Source organism: Sceloporus undulatus, chromosome 2 (assembly GCF_019175285.1).
Source record: "Sceloporus undulatus isolate JIND9_A2432 ecotype Alabama chromosome 2, SceUnd_v1.1, whole genome shotgun sequence".
NCBI classification, from domain to species: Eukaryota; Metazoa; Chordata; class Lepidosauria; order Squamata; family Phrynosomatidae; genus Sceloporus; species Sceloporus undulatus.
Genome location: NC_056523.1, coordinates 167,706,254 through 167,725,394, shown reverse-complemented (window position 1 = coordinate 167,725,394; position 19,141 = coordinate 167,706,254). Strand labels below are relative to the sequence as shown.

Sequence of the window (19,141 nt, the reverse complement as noted above, 5' to 3'; positions counted from 1 at the left end):
GAAGGACTCCGTGCGCAGTTTGGGGGTGCTTCTTGATTCGTCGCTTCATCTGACTGCTCAGGTGAATGCGACGGTCAAGAGCACTTGTTATCAGCTCCGGCTGATTCGCCAGCTGCGCCCATACCTGGACCGGAGGGACCTAGAAACTGTGGTACACGCTCTGGTAACTTCGAGACTGGACTTCTGCAATGTACTCTACATGGGGCAACCCTTATACCAAACTCGGAAGCTCCAAATGGTACAGAATATGGCAGCCCGGCTGGTCACTGGCGTATCCAGGACCAGCCACATAACACCTGTACTTAAAGACCTTCACTGGCTGCCCATCCGCTTCCGAGCTCAATATAAGGCGTTGGTTATTACCTACAAAGCCCTAAATGGCTTGGGCCCAGGATACCTAAAGGACCGCCTCTCCCCATACAATCCGCCTCGCACCCTCAGAACATCTGGGCAGCAATTGCTGAAGGTGCCTGGGGCTAGGTTAGCTTCTACTTCTAGAAGGGCCTTTTCTACAGCTGCCCCAGCCCTTTGGAACACGCTGCCCACCGAGCTCTGCTCATCTACTACCCTGGCCCAATTTAGGAAGGATCTCAAGACCTTCCTATTTAAGCAGGCATTCCCCGATTAAGATCCTGTGGGCCTCCCCTCCTCTTCCGTGGCCATGAGGACGGGCTATGGGGCTTTTATTGCTGTTTTTACTTTGTATATTGATGTTTATGTGCTTTTAACTTTGTATTTGTGTGCACTCGTTGCACTGTTGTAAGCCGCCCTGATCTTCTTGGAAGGGCGGGATAGAAATAAAGATTTTATTATTATTATTATTATTATTATTATTATTATTATTATTATTATTATTTTCCAACATTCCTAACTGATTTTGAGTAATGGTGCATCCATATCTAGGGGGCCTCATGAGTCCCAACTCAACAAAATTAACACTAAGTGTTGACTTACCATACAGTAACTGATTCAGTGGACCTACCATATTCTACTCAGTGGGGGACTAGCATTTGGTTTATTTCTTCCCAAGGACAGAGAAAAATGCCTCAGAGCCATTCCTGGCTAAATTGGTTCTGCCAGGAGTTCAGCAGCAACCTTTCCCCCTCCCACCCAATCACTTAGAAAGTGGTTCTTCCTGACTCTGCTGCTGCATCACTCACCTGGTCAGAGTACAGCCTGTTTGGGATGGTGGGCCTCTGCTGGTCAACACAGACCACTTTCTTCATTTCTTCAAAACTGGGATCGATTGGCACCATATCAAAGAAAGGAGGCTTGTAATCTTCCACAATCCCTGCAGGATAAAAAGATGGCGGGTGGGGTAGGGGACAAGAGATGTGAGATAAGAAACATCCAGATGTACTGTACATGGTATGCAGCCCCATTCTTTTATGTGATTGACACACTCTTAATTCATCTGCCAGCAAATGCAACATCCTTCCATCTGACAGTAGAGACCTGGTGAAGCTGTTGCCTTCTAAATGTTGCTGGAACTCTGTTTCTCAGCAGACGCAGCCAGCCTGGACAGTGAGGGAGCAGTAGGTCTGTCTACCTACTCACTATCTTTCTGCAAGAAGGTTAAAAACCATTTTTATTCCAGCAAGCCTTTGAGAATTGATTTTTCAGGGGAAATTGATCATGCATAATGTACTGAATTTCTATTTGTTGTTGCTGTTATGGTTCTAATTAGTTTTAACTTGTTTCAAATTTTAAATGGTTTAATTTTTACATTTTTGTATGCTGTTAATTTTTAACTATGTTGGTAAGCTGTCTCAAGAACCAAATAGAGGAAAGGGTGAAATATTAATAATAATATATTTGACAGGTGGATATGCTGTCTGAGTTTGGAGGTCTTTAAACAGAGGCTGGATGGCCATCTGTCAGGTATGCTTTGACTGAGAGTTCCTGCATGGCAGGGGGTTGGACTGGATGGCCCTTGTGGTCTCTTCCAACTCTATAATTCTCTGATTCTCAAATAGCATTAAGGACCAATCTCTTCTAGCAGTCCTTTCCAGAAGGTTTTAAAAGTATGAGGTTTTAAATTATAAATTTATTATTTTAATATTTATACTTTTAAAACTGAAGTTTTTCTTTTTAACTGATTCTGTATTTTAAATTGGTGTTCATGTTTTAACTGTGTTATGTGTTCAGTTGTTACTGTATTCAGTCCGTTGTTTCCTGCCTCAACCCATAGGAAAAAATAAACAAGAACCTTTAAAGAATTCCCCAGTCTTGTGGTAGTCTCTGTCTCTCTCATAGGCCCCTATGCCGCTGAGAAGAAACCAGTGGAAAGAGCAGAGATGCAGTCTTTCTCCAGGGCAATGGCAGCTTCAGGTTTCCCTGTCAGTGAGGCAGTGCATCTGTTCTGACTTTTAGTCCAGACCTTAAAGGCTCAGTCCAAACTGTTGAGCCTATATTGGTAACAGCAATCATGGCCTAAGAAAACCCTATGAAATTCATGGGATTGCCATAAGTCAACAGGCAACTTGAGGGCACATACGCACATGCATTCATCACCTTGAGCAGCTCCTTTAAAGTGTGGGCTGAGCTGTCTCATCCCACATAAATAAATTTTTGCTTTATGGCTATGACGACTTTACATCTGTCAACATATTTAAAATATGTGTGAATGTGGTTGCCCAATTTTTAATAAATGTTTTTTGTTAATGCTGGCTGATAAAAGGTACTCCTACATGTATTATTTTGATTTGGCTGGTTTGTTGTCTTTGTGAAGTGCTGAATTTTTTTTTAGAGGCCTATATTTCCAAATGAAATACAGTTTGAACTGTTTCCTGTGTTTGGAAACACTCAGTGAAGATACAAACTGTGTCACACTGACAGCCAAAGGCACATGTGGCACCATTAAGGGGAAGAAAAGACTTCAAGGAGTCTGAATGCACCAATTAATGTATACCAGGGCCTTTCCAGTTCTGTGAGCATCTGCCTAGCATTTTGTCAAGCCTCACACAAATATACTTCAAAACACAGATTAATCTCAGCAAATAATACATTTCTGACTACTTTTAATCAGTACTGAGGTACTTCCTTGGGTGCTTTTTGCAGCACATACCATGAAGGTGTTTAATTTTTGTGCTTATGGTTTTGGAGCAGCCTTCCACAACTTAGAATCTTCTGGATGGGTTGGACTGCAACACCCATCCTTCCCAGTCAGCACAGCCCTGGCTGCTATCCCCAGGCTGGGAGAGGTTGTAGGTTAGTGAGAAGCTGGGGAAACCAGCCGTTGTTTCTGTTAGTACTTCATAATTTTGCAGGATGACTTCTAAAATTCTGTACCCCAGAGAGAGCCTGTGGATCCCCACTTGGCAATAGAAACCCACTGGGTGACCTTGGGCAAGTCACACCCTCTCAATTTTAGAGGAAAGCAAGGGCTAAGCCCCTCTGAATGAATCTTGCCCAGAAAAACCCTTGATAGGGCCGCCATAACTCAGAAATGACTTTAAGCCACACAACAGCAACAAATGCATTCCAGCAAAGTAATTTTTTTTGTTACTGATCTGTGGTAGATGCATGCTATTGCCCAATCTGTTGTACTCATTTTAGGAAAAACAAGATTGCATTCCAGGAAGGTCAGCATCTTGCATATCATTTGGTCATCCAAAGGGGAAAAAAATGAAGCCCAAGTGCTTTGTGGATTTGAAAATTCTTTCCCAAGTAGTAAGAACCAATTTATCATACGCTCAGTATCCCACTAGATTTTTGAACATCATTACTAAGTGCTAGTTCTGGGGAATGTGTGTCCCTTATGGATGTTACTAGCCTTAGCTCCCAGCATTCATCATAATTGGCTATGCTGGCTGGGGCTGATGGGAGTTGTAGCCCAACAATATTTGGAAGGCGAGACATAGGCATCTGACGTATGATGAATCTTCAAAGATGCTGCACTTTTTGAATTCTTGTAAACAATGCCACTAACATTTTTTCTGGTTGATTTAACACATTTGGTGGGATAACATAGTGGACATGAGATGAATGGAGATGAAGCTGAGGATATTGACAGGAAAATAGCAATGGTTTAAAAATGTCATTGTGCCAAAACCAGGATGAGCAGCAAATAACAACAGTGTCAAAGAAAAGCATTTTTAACTGGCAGCAGAACTGATCATACTGATTACATGCCCTATGAACTTGGTTATGCTTATACTGTATGTCTCTCATTAAACATTTACCCTCACCTTAGGAAGCACACTGTAGTACAGTAACACTAAAACGAGACTACTGCAGTGAGTTTCACTTATGACTAGTTCGGAGGACTTTTGGGGGAAAGTTCGCTGTTGCTTGTCTATGAAATGGTACTGGTTCCATGGAGTCTATCTTGTTAGTCATTAAACCACACTTTCCCTGCCTATAGGTCTATTTCCAGGCATGATGCAAAGGGTTTGCAATTTACTTTTAAAGCCATACCTATCTTGGGATCTAGGATGCCCAAAGGTCTGCCTTCTTCTACTTTGGAAGATTATCTTTAGGTGAGTGTGGACAGGAGACCCAGGCCTGAAACAAGATTTGCTCAGGCTCAAAGCTATGTCAGGTTTAACAGACCCAATGGGATATGACAGCATAGTGTAGTAGTTTGAGGACTGGAGACCAGAGTTAGCTCAGCATGAAACCCCACTGGCTGACCTTGGGCACGCCATACACTCTCAGCCTCAGGGAAAAACAAAGGCAAACCTACAAAAATCTTGCCAAAAAAACCCCCATGATAGGTTCGTTTTAGGGATGCAATAAGTTGGAAGAATGTGAAGTCATACAATACACACACACACACACACACACACACACAGGATTTAACCCCATAGTTTTCAACTGTTCTAATTTGGCAGGGACACTCCTGATTAATTGTCTATCATCCCACTTTTTCAGCTGCCTTTAAAATATCACTGTTTCTCCTCTTCCCCCTTTGTTCTCAGTTTATTTGAATTGCTGCAAAGTGAGTTCAAAGTGTAGAAGTAATTTGCATTCAGTTAACTCAGCAAGAGGAAGAGAAGGGGGCAGAATTTTGCCCCTTCCAGTAAGCTTATGCAAAAGCCAATTGCTTCAGGCTCTCCAGGCTTGTGAATTCTTCCTCATTAATAACTTTCCCCATCTTGATCACACTGTGAAGTTGCTTGGCCACATGTTTCCTCTGTGAAATATTGGAAGGTATGCAATCCCCATCTCCATCAATCCATCAAATGCATACTATTGTGTGTGATTATTTGGTAAAATTAAAATGGCCCTTTTAACTTGAGTCTTCGCAATCTGAGGGCTGGGTACCACTTTTGAGGTTAGGCAAGTTTTTGAAGGCTCCATGGCAAAGGGCCATGTCTTAAGTAGAAGGGGCAGAGTTTAGAGAACCTTTTTCAGTGGGGTGAAAAAAAAGAGACAATAAATTAAAATATAGATTAATTTTCCATTTATATTTTATTTCACATATTTAAATTTCATTATGGACACGTAAAACCATCCTACTCCTAATTATTGAATAAAATCCCCAAAGTTGAACATGACTCATCATTATTAAATTTATGTTTATATCCAGATGAACCTTAAATGTGACCTTAAATTGACTTTGAGGAATATGATATTGACAACAATATTGACTTCTGAATGTGATACAGGCCTGGATATTGATTATCCCATTGACTACAGTACATTTAGTTTTATTTATCCATTGACAATAGCACATTTAGTGGTTTGCTGCTGAGTTTTAGTTGCAAACTGTGATGTCATTTTTAAAGAAAATATCTGGGGAGTACTTGGAGTGCAAAAAAGTGCTGGAGGGAGGTTGCATATGGGCTGCACTTTCCCCACCCTGTCCTAAACTATCGTTTATTAGCTTGAGCATAAATCCAGCCCTGCCTGCGATAGCTGTGTATGTACATCCATGCTATGTATGTGTGTCTTTGAGCTGTGTCATTCCACATTGGGAATACCGTCCCCAAAGAGGCTTGTCTGGTGCCTCTCTCCTAATGACTTTCCAGTGCTAGGTTAATATCTTCTTATACTGTATGCCCCAGCCGTCCAGTATAACACCTAGAAAGTTGATTTTAATCAAATTGCTTTTATTGTGTCTCCTGTTTTGATTACTCTGCTATAAACTGTATTTTTTACAACGGTCATAATATATTATGGGATTTTGTTAGCTGCTCTTCCGAGTGGCCAGCTGAAGAGCCACCTTCACTTAAAATAAATGAGAACTTCAGAAATCATGCAATTATGCCTGTGTCTGTTCCCACCTTCCTTATTTGGTCATGTGATGGTGTCAATCCTGGGAACAACCTGCAGGCAATGGTAGCTGATACTTTCCACGTCAGTGAGAGTGGTGGCTCTGCTCCAGGATTCAGGTTGAATTTCAACAGAGTTAACAGCAACAGGACAATAGCCAATTCTGTCTCCCAAATAGGTTTAGCATCTTTGAAGTTTGGACTGAAATCCAGAGTAGATTCACCACCGCACTGATGGGGAAGCCACCAGCTACCACTGCTTGCAGGGCAAAGGTCATTTAGCCAGTGTAGATTTTCAGAGTGAAAATTTACTTTAAGTTTGGTTGCTCATAAACGTGTCACTGTGATTGTTCATAAGACCCTTAATCTGTATCAAGTAACGGGGACAAACATTTCAATGCAGTTTGTCACAGACAGTGACATTTTGGGATGTGAAAAAGAGGGCAAGGGTAGGAAAGCCAGGACCCTAAAAGTTCACTTCTGGGACCATTCACACTACATAATTATAGCAATTATTAATTATTCCACTGGAACTGCTATGGTTTCACCGTATAGAATCTTGGGCTGCATCTGCACTGCAGAAATAATCCAGTATGACACTGCTTTATCTGCCATGGCTCAATGTTATGGACTTATGGGAATTGTAGTTTTGTAAGACATCTAGTCTTCTCTGTCAGAGAGCTTTGGTGCCTGAACCAAATTACAGTTCCCAGGATTTTATAACATGGAACCATGGCAGTTAAAGTGTGTCAAACTGGATTACTTAGTGCAGATACAGCTTTGGTTAGTTTAAGGAGGGCTATTCAGTGGAATCACTAGGGTTGGCGTCACCCATTGCAGTAACTCATGTTCTCATTCCCCCATGACCTCCTCCCATATCAAATCATAGAACCTTTAAATCATATACCTTTAACTCACAATATCACAACATACAGAATCCTTAGTAATGCTTTTTATACTAACATTATCCATAAATTGTAATTCTCATAAAGAGTCATAGAGTTGGAAGAAACTACAAGGGCCATCCAGTCCAATCCCCTGCCATGCAGGAATTCTCAGTCAAAGCATCCCTGACAGATGGCCATTCAGCCTCTGTTTAAAGACCTCCAAGGAAGGAGACTCCACCACTCACTGAATGTAATGGCAATAGGTGTGACATAAACAACTAATAAAATTAAAATCGTACCTGTCATGCCTCCAGAGCATCTTTGATGCTCTTGAGACATATATTTAGTTGAGATTATATTAGACTTTCTATGTATTAGTTTAGGAGGGGAAATAGAGTTCTACAGCTTTGAGAAAGACAAGGATTGTGGGAAATCCCAGGGTCTGATGCTGTCTCCCTCTAGTTAGTTTCAGTGTGTAGTAAGATTTCAGCCAAGTCAGACCTGGAGAGAGTATTTTCCTTTGACAAAATGATAAGTCCACAGAAGAATAAAGATAGTCCTCAAAAGAAGAAAGATAGAATCCACCAAGAGAGCAAGGTATTTAGGAAGGACTATTGAGAAAAAGGAGATCAGTTTCATGTTTTTGTGTTATAACCAGTAAAGCTTTTAAAAACTTAAGAAATTTGTGGACAAGTCTTTTGTTCAGGCTGTGTTCCTAGGAGCCAGAGGCCTTACTACACCCAAAGTCCATAGCATCGCTCTTGGGACAAAACAGTACCTTTAAATCACAATATCATACACATGGCCTAAATGTATTTACATGTACACAGTTTCATGTGGTTAAAGTAAACATTTGGTAAGATGTGATGGTTTAAAAGAAAATTTAAAAAGAATAAAAAAAATATTAAAATAAACTAGTTGCATTTTTCTCCTCTCCCTGATCCTTGCCCCTGCTCACATCATCTCTTCCATTGAACTTCAGCACTTTAAAGGGAGCCTGCTTCTGCCTGCTTCTGCCAACAGGCAGATACTTGGGGACTCCGGGAAGCAGTACGCCTGTCTGGAGTCGGTAATGGGCTGGATGAGGGAAAACAGACTCAGTTTGAATCCAGAGAAAGCGGAAGTGCTCGTGATAGGTTCCCCAGGCCCAGGGACGGATGTTTGTCCACCTGTCCTGAATGGGGTCACGCTCCCCTTGAAGGACTCTGTTCGCAGTCTGGGGGTGCTCCTGGACTCGTCGCTCCACCTTACATCTCAGGTGGATGCGACGGTCAGGAGCACCTGTTATCAGCTTCGGCTGATACGCCAGCTGCGACCTTACCTGGGCTGGGGGGACCTTGAAACGGTGGTACATGCTCTGGTAACCTCTCGGCTGGACTTCTGTAATGTGCTCTACATGGGGCAACCCTTGTACCATACTTGGAAGCTACAATTGATTCAGAATATGGCAGCAAGACTGGTCACTGGATCCTCCAGGGCCAGTCATATAACACCTGTCCTTAAAGATCTACATTGGCTGCCTATTCGCTTCCGAGCGCAATACAAGGTGTTGGTTATTACCTATAAAACCCTAAATGGCTTGGGCCCAGGGTACTTGGAGGACCGCCTCTCTCCATATAATCCGCCCCACGCTCTCAGGTCGGCTGGGAAGCAACTATTGAGAGTTCCAGATGCTAAATATTCAATAACATCACAGAGGGCCTTTTCTATCTCGGCCCCACGGCTCTGGAACTCGCTTCCCGGCGAGCTCTGCTCGGCCACCTCCCTCGACCTATTCAGGAAGGGGTTAAAAACCTTCCTTTTCCAGCAGGCTTTCCCCTAGCGTCCCCAATGTAGCTTCTTCTCTTCCTTCACTGCTGCTACATTCTGTGCTAGCTTGGATATTGTTACTTGTAGTTTTTAACGTATTTTATTGCTGTTTTTATTGTGTAGTGTAATAAGTGTAATATGTGTTTTATGTGATGTAATTGTACACTTTGTACACTCTAGCACATTGTAACCCGCCTTGATCTATGGAAAGGCAGGCTATAAATAAAGATATTATTATTATTATTATTATTATTATTATTATTATTATTATTACTGTCACACTCTCTTCATGGTGTCATTTGGTATGACCCTGCACCCCTTAAACCCCAAAGAGATGATCTTGGGGCTCTTTAGATTTATCTCCCTGAGAGTTCTTGTGTTGCCTCTGACCAAATTACAATCCCTGTCTGCCAGGATGCCATAGGGTGTTGCCACAGCAGTTAAAGAGGAATCATAGAGCTATAAATGTGTAGTGTGAAAGAGTCCCTGGTTTTGTTTTTAAAAATCATTGGACTGCATTTGGTGTCAAAATGTGTGTATGTGGGGGTTTTGTGCCTTGTTTCAAAGTTTTCATAAGCAACAATTCTTTTTCAGTGAAAATTGTTTTGCAGGGTGGTGGTGTCTGATAAAGGTTGAAAAGAATCCAGGTCTGCAAAACTGGTCCTGGGGCATGCATATGGCTTTTAAACTCTGAGATTCTCAAACTTGTGTTATACCAGGCAAGCAGCCATAGGTAAAGCAGGCAAAATTATAGCCTTTCCTGTCTCCACACATTTTGAGTTGGATGCGCTATTGGCATATTTGGTAACATTTAATCAGCAAGATCTTTCACCAAGCACTGGGGCATCTTTGCTGAGATCACAGATAAATGCTGAGTGATGCTGTTTACAAAAATTCTGTTCTTTTGGTACAGATTACTCTGAAAGCCATACATCCTGAATGCACATTGTTGCTGTTGTGTGCTTTCAAGTAGTTTCCAACATATGGTGACCCTAAGGCGACCCTATCACGGGGTTTCTTTGGCAAGATTTGTTCAGAAGGGGTTTTGCCATTGCCTTACTTTGAGGCTGAGACAGTGTGTGTGTAAAAGTTTATTTGGTCATGAGACAGTGTAATTTGTCCAAGATCACCCAGTGGGTTTCCATGGCTGAGTAGGGTAGGGATTCAAACCCTAGTCTCCAGAGTTGTAATTCAGCATTTAAACCTCACCACCATACTGATTCTCTGAATATACAGTACACTGTGAGGCTTCAATATTTACACAGCCATGGCAGGGGTGTGGGTGGGGGACAGTGCATGGCTATAAAAATATTAACATAGCAAATCAAATAATACATTGCATGCCAAACCTATCTCGTTCTGCCACTTGGTGGTGGTGGTGGTGGAAATTATGCAGCTGCCCAGATCTTGACTGCAACTCCAAGCAGCCCTGGCCAGCATAGCCAATGATGAACAATGCTGGGAATTGCATAGTTTTTTGTGGGTTTTCCGGGCTATGTGGCCATGTTCTAGAAGAGTTTCTTCCTGACATTTCGCCAGCATCTGTGGCTGGCATCTTCAGAAAATGCATCAGCATTCTCTGAAGATGCCAGCCACAGATCCTGGCGAAACATCAGGAAGAAACTCTTCTAGAACATGGCCGCATAGCCCGGAAAACCCACAAAAAACTATGGATTCCGGCCATGAAAGTCTTCGACTTCACACTGGGAACTGCAGTTCAACAGCACTGGGTGAGGGGGAGATCCTGTTTAACTGCAACTTACAGCAGTCCTAGCCAGCACAATCAAAGAAGAATGCTGGGAATTGCAGTTCAGTAGCATGGTGTGTGTGTGTGTGTGGGGGGGGGAGGCCACATGATGCCCAACCCTGGTCCAATGATAAGGACAGTCCCTGATAGTTTCCTATCCCTGGGCTTTTGAAATCAGTGCTAAGGATTCTGTCCGCAGCCAGAGAGACAAACAAATGGGTCCTAGAACAGATCAAACCTGAAATGTCCCTGGAATCCAAGGTGATAAAACTGAGACTGTCTTACTTGGGACACATCATGAGCAGGCATGACTCATTTGAGAAAACAATAGTGCTAGGAAAGGTGGATGGAAGTAGAAAGAGAGGAAGGCCACGCATGTTAGATGGATGGACTCTATTAAGGAGGTCACAGGCATGATTTTATAGGACCTAGGCAGAGCAGTGGAGGACAGGGAGCTTTGGAAATGTCTCATCCACAGGGTTGCCATGAATCCAGATTGACTGGGGGCAGTTAACAACAAACTTCCCTCCTGCTGTTAGGTTTCAGGCTAGTAGCAGCCTATTTTGGAAGCCCTTGCATCACAGGCGCCTTGGGTTGCTTTTCCTGGCACTTTATGGCTCCAGTGCCACCTGGTGGTGGCCAAGATCTCTGCTAATCTCCAGTCTCTGGCAGCTGGTCTTTTGTTAATCCATTGCCTGCCACATGTCTCTCGCACGGAAGGCTGTAAGGCTGAGGACACATTTCTCACTATTTGTTGTCCTGAGGCCCAAGGAAGTGCTCCTCGGTCCAGCTAATCTAGTTGTAACTCACTCTGTTGTTGGAGGAGTGCTCTGATGGTTGTGTGGCCAGCATGACTGCACCAAATTCTGTTACCTTCCCACTGAGAAATGGTACCTATCTATCTACTTGCATTTGCATGTTTTCAAATTGCTAGGTTGGCAGAAGCTGGGACTAGTGATAGGAGCTCATCCCATTATGCAGCACTCGAGCCTCGAACTGCCAACCTTCCTATCATCAGAACTGAAATCTTAAATCAAAGCCCATCCAAAAAGGCACTGTGACAGTCCTCACGAAAGCTGTGGAGCTCCCTCTCACAGGAGCCTTGACTCATTCCCTTTCTGCTCTCCTTCCAGAAGCAAGCAAAGCCCACCCATCTTCTAGGGTTCTGGCCATTAAACTGGTTATTCTGCAAGGGGTTTTATAAAGGGGGTGGTGGTGGGGTGTATACAATAACACCCAAAACCCACAAAACTGCGATACCTATATTAGACCAACCAAAAAAGCACAAAATACATCATGCTAGCTTTTGAAGCTCCACTGGCTTCTCCATCAGGAAAAAAAAATGTTTAAAATCATACAGGAGAAGAAGGGGAAAAAAAAGACAATGATAGAGTTACAGGCCTACATTTTGTCATGATGTTGTTTTTGTTCTTGTCAGTAAAGATGGTCTGGAGGGATATCCATGAAAGCAGAGGCCATTCCTTTCTTTGGCCATGTGGGCTCTGGCAGACAAAGAGTCGCAAAATCCAGGCAACAAAATGTAAACATCATTAACAATTTAAATGGTGTGTGGGTGTGTGTGTATGTGTGTGTCATCTTTATCTTCACTATTATTTTTAAATGCATTTCAGCCGTTCTAAAGTAGTGCCATTTTTAATAAGATCACTTTTTTTAAAAAACTGTTACGATTGGCTTTTGTCAGCACTTTGTTTTAATCTGTATTGTGAACTGCCAGCTGAGCCCCATATGGAAAGAAATGCAGGCTATTAATGAATGTGTGAGAGAAAGAAAGAAAGAAAGAAAGAAAGAAAGAAAGAAAGAAAGCAAGCAACTGTCTCCCCATATATTAAAGGCTGGAGCCACAGTGGGCCATATTTAAAGTAGACCCACTGAAATAAATAAGATTTAAATTAGTAGGTTCCACTAAGTTAAGTGGGCCTTAAACACAGATCCAATTCACTGCATAGAATCATACATTGCAGGTATGGGCAACTGCAGTAGATCCAGGGACAATTTTCTTCCTCTGAGACCCTCTTGAGGATGCATGAAGAACCAAAACTAACCCCCCAGGAATCTAAAACAGGAGAACATAATACTTTTTTATTTCTTACCCACCTCTCCCCAAGGCTTGAGATGTGTGACTTCAAGTAGTTTCCAAATTACGGTGACCATATCATGGGGTTTTCTTGGCAAGGTTCTTCAGAGGGGGTTTGCCACTGCCTTCCTCTGAGGCTGGAGAGTGTGACTTGCCCAAGGACACCCAGTGGGTTTACATGGCCAAGCAAGGATTTGAACCCTGGTCTCAAGTCATAGTTCAATGCTCAAACCACTATACTACAGTGGCTCCCTACTTAATATGTATATTTAAAATTTGTATTATTTTATGTTTAACGGTACTGGGAGGGCCTGCAACCTATTGGAAAGGCTAATTTCTTCTCCTGGAGATTTCCTGGAGGTAATCTGCCCTCTTTAGGGCAGGTCAGCAAAATGACAATTCAAGACGTCTGCAGGTGCTGAGGACTGCAAAAAGAGTCTTCTATATTTGAATAAGAGAGCCAGCGTGGTGTAGTGGTTGAGCACTGAGATGACAACTCTGGAGACCAGGGCTGAAATCCCTGCTCAGCCATGGAAAACCACTGGGTAACCTTGGGCAAGTCACACTCTCTCAGCCTCAGAGGAAGGCAAAGCTGAACAAATCCTGCCAAGAAAACCCCTGTGATGGGGGGGATTAAGGTCGCCATAAATTAGAAATGACTTGTAGGCACACAACAACAACAAAATACAGAATGAAGCAGGAATGGGCAATGTCTGGCCCTCTTGATGTTACAGAAGTGAAGCTTCCGGCAGCCCTAGCCAGCATGGCCAATGAGGAGGAATACTGGGAACTCCAGTCCAAAAACACTTGGGGTAGAGATTGGGAGTAAGGTATGGTGTATCTGTGTGCCTGCATGCAAATTCATATCCACTGGACAGTAAGGTACTGAACAGTTAACAGGCATTCAGTTAAAGGTCATGAACTGTGCATATAATAGGCTTATTAATTGGTGGTGTTTATTCTGAAGGAGAGATAGGATTAGCCTGCCCAATCTGTGCCTTGACTAGGAGATTCTTTGGCTTTCTAATTAATAGCTCTTTTCTTTGAAGACTCTCATTTTGGTGGGCAAGAGGTCAGACACGACTTAGAATTGGGGTAGGGGTGGGTGAGGGGCCTCCTTTACTCTGCCCAGGAGAAAAGCCCAATCTGGTTGACATTACTGCCATTAGGGTTGCCTCTAGATCCAGCTTTTATCTTGCATTTGCTCTGTCTTTGCAGAATTTTATAGGTACCTCAAAGACACCAGATCCAATCTGATTGTGGAAGCTGAGCAGGACCAGCCCTGGGTAGAACTTGGATGGGAGACCAAGGTAGGCTCTATTTCAGAGGAAGGAATTGGCAAAACCACCTCTGAGTATCCCTTGTCTAAGAAAACCCTGTGAATTTCAGGAAAATGCCATAAGTCAACAGGAGCCTTGAAGGCACACCCACCCGCTCCAGGCTACAGTCTTCTTTCATTTGTAATCCTCCTGTGCCTTCCCATCACAGGTCCTAAAGCTAAGATCAAAATATGAGGCAGGCTTGGCTAAAGCTGGGATGAGCAACTGCAAGGTGGGGCATTGTTCAACCCCCAACAGGAGCTGCATGACCAGAAGTGATGTCAGGTAATTTCTAGTTTTGCTTTTGGTGGATTTTTGTCTGCTTTTTAGGATTGGTAGAGATTGTGCATTGTGGGGCCTTGAGGAAGCCATGGGCTCCTTCACCATTTTAAATGGTGGTTATGAATTGGTTGTGGCCAAGTAATTTCCTTTCCCCCCCTCAACTGTTTTTGAGGGGATATGAGGGCTTGTGGTGAGCTGTAAGATGTAGTCTCATGGGCTGCATTTTCTTCACTCTTGGGCTCAAGGAAGGCTTTGCAGCAAGGCAAACCAGAGACATAGAAATAAGGCAAAGAATCTTATAACCAGCAGCAAGTGCAGAGGCAAATGCTGAAGTGCAGACACTCATCATGACATTCTTTGTAATCATGCCCCAGGGGACATTCCAGGCAGCTATCTTAATCCCTTTGGAAGTATTTTGTTAAGCTAATGGTTCTTAATTGCCCATACAAGGCCAAGCTACTCCATAATACTTTATTTTACAACAGAGATAGTTCACAACAATAGATCATTGTTTGGATAATCCATTTCCCCCTCTAGCTACTCTGAGAACTGCAACTAAAGTCAGAGTATGGATAGGAAGAGGGAAATAGAGTGAAAGATAAAGTCATTAGAATTCAGAGACATAGCCTTGTTGGTCTTGAATATCAGTATATAACAGTCTCAAAGATAAAAGTCATTATCACTACTAAAGAGCAAACCCTGCAGGTTCAACCCTGGCTCTGCTACAGCATCACACAAAGACTAGTAAGGCTCTTTGTCCTTTGCAAGAACCCCCAGCTCAGGTCTGGTTTTTGTTCTTGTTTTATTCTTGACAAACAATGGGATTTCAGCCCTAAGGTTGCCAGCTGCTGCTGCTTCTAACTTTTAGGGATGTGTTTTTGTTCTTGGGTGCCTTCATACACAACCCAGATATAACCAACACATTGACCACAGGTAGCCCATCTAGTAGTCTACTTCAGTCTGTTCTCTCTCTATCCCACCTCACCTGCTCCATGGTTTAGGTGAGCTATCTGACCTTTGAAAACATTTGACAAATACAGCCTGCACATTTTATACATACACACTTTATACCCTCCAACTGTTACAATTTGGCAGTGACACTCCCGATTAATTTTATAGAAACTGCAAGTCCTTCTGTATGCATGGAGTTTTTATTTATTGCATTTCTCTGAGGAGGAAAGTCCAGTAAATAAAAAGCAATGGGAGAATTCCTCTTTATTAATGGGATAATGAGGTGGTTATCATGACGTCGCGCGTCGTTGTCTGATAATCTTTGCGCAACTGCACCATAGTGATGGGAGCATCCCACTATCTCCTATCTTTTTTGCATATGCGAAAATCTCCCATACCTTTCTGGTCCTCATCCTAGGCCCTAGGCACTACACTACACTGGCTGTCCATAACACACCAGCCTGGGTCAAATAGACTGAGTGATCCCTGCAGCCACCTTTTGATCTTTGAAGAATGCATAAGGTAGATGTAGAGCCTTTCTGTTTCACTCTAGGGTTGTTTCTGCATCAGTACTAATTCTCAGTCCACAAATGTTTCATATCCTTAGGTTGATGTCAGAATTTAGGAAAGGCACTTGTTTCAAACTACAGCTCACAGAACCCAACAGACAAATTTTGTCTGAATCTATCCCAGAACTGCACACTTGCCCAGTACAGCCTGCACACTACAAACAGGGGTGTACTATTGGAAGGGTAATAATAGGGGTATAATTATGGAAGGGTGCTTTGCCCCTCCCCCCATAAGTATTCTGCGCCCCTCAATGAAATTTCGCTTCATTCTTTAAATTTCTACTGTTGCAATGAGTGAGACATTGGAAGTCATTCACAGTTAGAACTATTCTATTTACTGTGTCCTCATTCCCTTGGTAACTGTGTCTTCCCATTTTCTTTGGATACGGTGGCATTTCTAAAGGTTCCAACTGAAGTTTGAAATGATTGCTATGCCAGAAATGTGGGCAGTGAAGTAACAATTCATGAGCAGGGGGCAGAATTCTTATTTGTGGAGGGAAATGCCTTCAAACCCCCCCCCCCCCACTACACCCAACTATAAAGCAGCAAAGGTGCAACAATTTCCTGGCTTGAATGGATGCTAAGTGAGCACCAGCAGGGGTCAGTGGGTGGGTGGGGGAATGAAAGCAAGGAGCAGCATTCCCCGGGCAGCCAAAAAGACAAACAAATGGGTCCTAGAACAGATCAAGGCGGAAATCTCCCTGTAGGCCAAGATGACTAAACTGAGACTGTCATACTTTGGCCACATCCTGTGAAGGCACAACTCACTGGAAAAAAAACCAATAATGCTAGGAAAGGTGAAAGGAAGCAGAAAGAGTAGGTCACATACTAGATGGATGGACTCTGTTAAGGAGGTCACAGGTATGAGTTTGCAGGAACTAAGCAAAGCAGTGGAGGTTAGGGAGTCTTGGAGATGTCTTATCCACAGGATTGTCAGGAGTCTAGATTAACTTAAAGACAGTTAATGACAATAAAAGTCACTTTTCCATCTGTATTAAGAGAGGATCAGGCAAGGATGAGGCTTTGCTGTTATTCCCCTACTGCATCGGCTAGAGAAGACCAGGAGTTCCCGGGATGTGGCCCCTTGCCAGAGGGAGCTGTGATGCTGCTTGTTTCCTAATCAGAGCTGAACAAACAAAGTGCTGATTGAGTCTAATGGTCCCTTTAATCAGTGAGCTGGGTGCTGACACTAGATTACAGTGTTTATAATTTACAGCTAATCATTCGTGTGGAAAAGAAAAAGAAAAGAGAGAGAGAAAGAAAACACTGTCCGGCTCAGCCAATCAAAAAACTTTCACATTAACAGGCCTCTTTTTAGCGATTATTTCTGCACAGGGAGCCAAATGTAAGGGAGCTGGCAGGCAGAGGGGCCAGGCCTCACTTCCATTCTCTGGATACAGCTGCTGTAGTAAATCCAAAACAGGAGATTTCTGCATCTGCTGTACTATATGGTACAGCTTCTTTTTAAAATTGGTTTGTTTTCCATCACCACAGCCATTGGTCTATCTGGCTGGGGCTGATAAGATTTTGAATTTCTCACCCTTGCTTTGAATGAACCAGTGCTGCTCTGAACTAACATATGTAACATTTTTTGCTTAGAGACGAGACATTTTGGATCTAATTCATGTGACTCCTGAGAGCATGGTAGCAAAAGACATCTGTCTCAAAGGTTCTGAATCAGTATTCCAGATGAAGAAGAAATAGCATAGCAAGCCTTAGGGACAGCAAGATACTTGTCTCAGGTGGCAAATGCTGGGAGTGGCAGCAAGGTGTTAGAGGAGAGAGCAGTGTCCCAAACTGCTTAAAGAGTTCACCATGAAGTGGTGTAGAAATGTAAAATGCTGTTGCTATTGCCCCCAAGATGGCCAGAGACCACTGGAGAAACACTGCTATTACAGGTACCCTAAAACTGTGATGATTTAAAAAACAAACAAGAAAGATTTGATTACATCCATAGTGGGAAGCCTGAATTTATAACTGACAAACTCTTCCTGGGTCCTGATTTTATAGAACTTTCCTTCTCAGTTCCCTTTTGGTGCATTTTCCCATTTGTTCCCCCTTACCGTTCACAACTGTCCTCCGGGCAATCTCCCAGAGGACCAGGCCATATGCCCAGATGTCAGTCCGCTTGAAGGATTCAAAGCAGTCCATGCGAATCTGTTCATCTAAGACCTCGGGTGCCATGTAGCGCTTGGTGCCCACCCGTGGGTTGTTCCCAATATCCAAGAAGTCACTGCTCTGGGAATGCATGACTGCCAGACCTAAAAGGGAGTAAGGATGATGGTGTCAGTGGTTAGAAGAATTTTCTTTGAGGAGACCATGTGTCATCTAACTGCTTCAAATTCCCACTGAGCATTGTGTGTCATGGGGCAAAGTACTATATGGCCATGGTAAACTCTGGTACCACCCTAGGGACTGGAGGGCTAGATATTAAAAGAACAAAAATTCTATTATTCTGTAAAGAACTAGAAAACTATTAAAAGAACTATAAAAGAACTAGGAAGAAAGGAGGAATGAATAAGAAAAGCAAAGAATAAACTGGTAAAAAGTGGCATGGTGAGCCTGTAGTCTTTCTATGTTTTGAGATTTTGGCCATTCCCACACTGATCTGTCTAGACTCTAGATGATGCATAGATCCAAAATGGGCGGAACATGGGTCCAACTTTCACCCCAAGGTGATTTTCCAGCATAAAAAAAGTCCTTGTTTGCTCCAAATTAGGTCAGAAACTCCAAAGAATCCCCTGGACATGCAGACTACACATCGGTGGGCAGGTGGAAGAGGTGAGGAGGTAGCCAGGAGAGCCACTGACCTAGGGGAATGTGCAGACAGTGCTGCTGATATCAGCCCATTGTGGGTGCCGGTTGTGTGGACAGATTGTCCTCTCTGCAGATCTGGAAGCCCTGATGGTAAGACAGGGTTTCCCATCAGTGCAGACACAGCCATCTCTCATAATTCCTGACCAGTGGCCATGCTGGCTGGGGCTCATGAGGAGTTCAGAGTCTAACATCTGGGAAAGCAGATCAAGATGGTAAAGGATCTGAAAACCAAGCCCTATGAGGAATGATTGAGGGAATTCAGTATGTTTAGCCTTGAGAAGGCTGAGAAGTGATACATTAGCTGTCTTTAAATATCTGAAGGGTTGTGACATGGAACAAGCTTGTTTTTTCCTGCTCCGGGAGATGGGACCCAAGCCAATAGATTCAAATTATAAGAAGAGAGATTTTGCTTAAACATAAGGAAGAACTTCCTGACAGTAAGAACTG

General features: G+C 43.1%; 1 protein-coding gene across 4 annotated transcripts in view; it reads right to left on the bottom strand.

Moving 5' to 3' along the window:
- The window catches only part of ACVRL1 (activin A receptor like type 1), an 82,030-nt gene that overhangs the window by 30,446 nt on the left and 32,443 nt on the right, over positions 1 to 19,141 (bottom strand). For all 4 annotated transcript variants that reach the window (XM_042454441.1, XM_042454442.1, XM_042454443.1 and 1 more), the window contains 2 exons: positions 17,941 to 18,138; positions 1,161 to 1,291 (listed from right to left, as the gene is read on the bottom strand). In XM_042454441.1, coding sequence (XP_042310375.1) covers positions 1,161 to 1,291; positions 17,941 to 18,138 — 329 coding nt within the window. The remainder of the gene's footprint in view (positions 1 to 1,160; positions 1,292 to 17,940; positions 18,139 to 19,141) is intronic.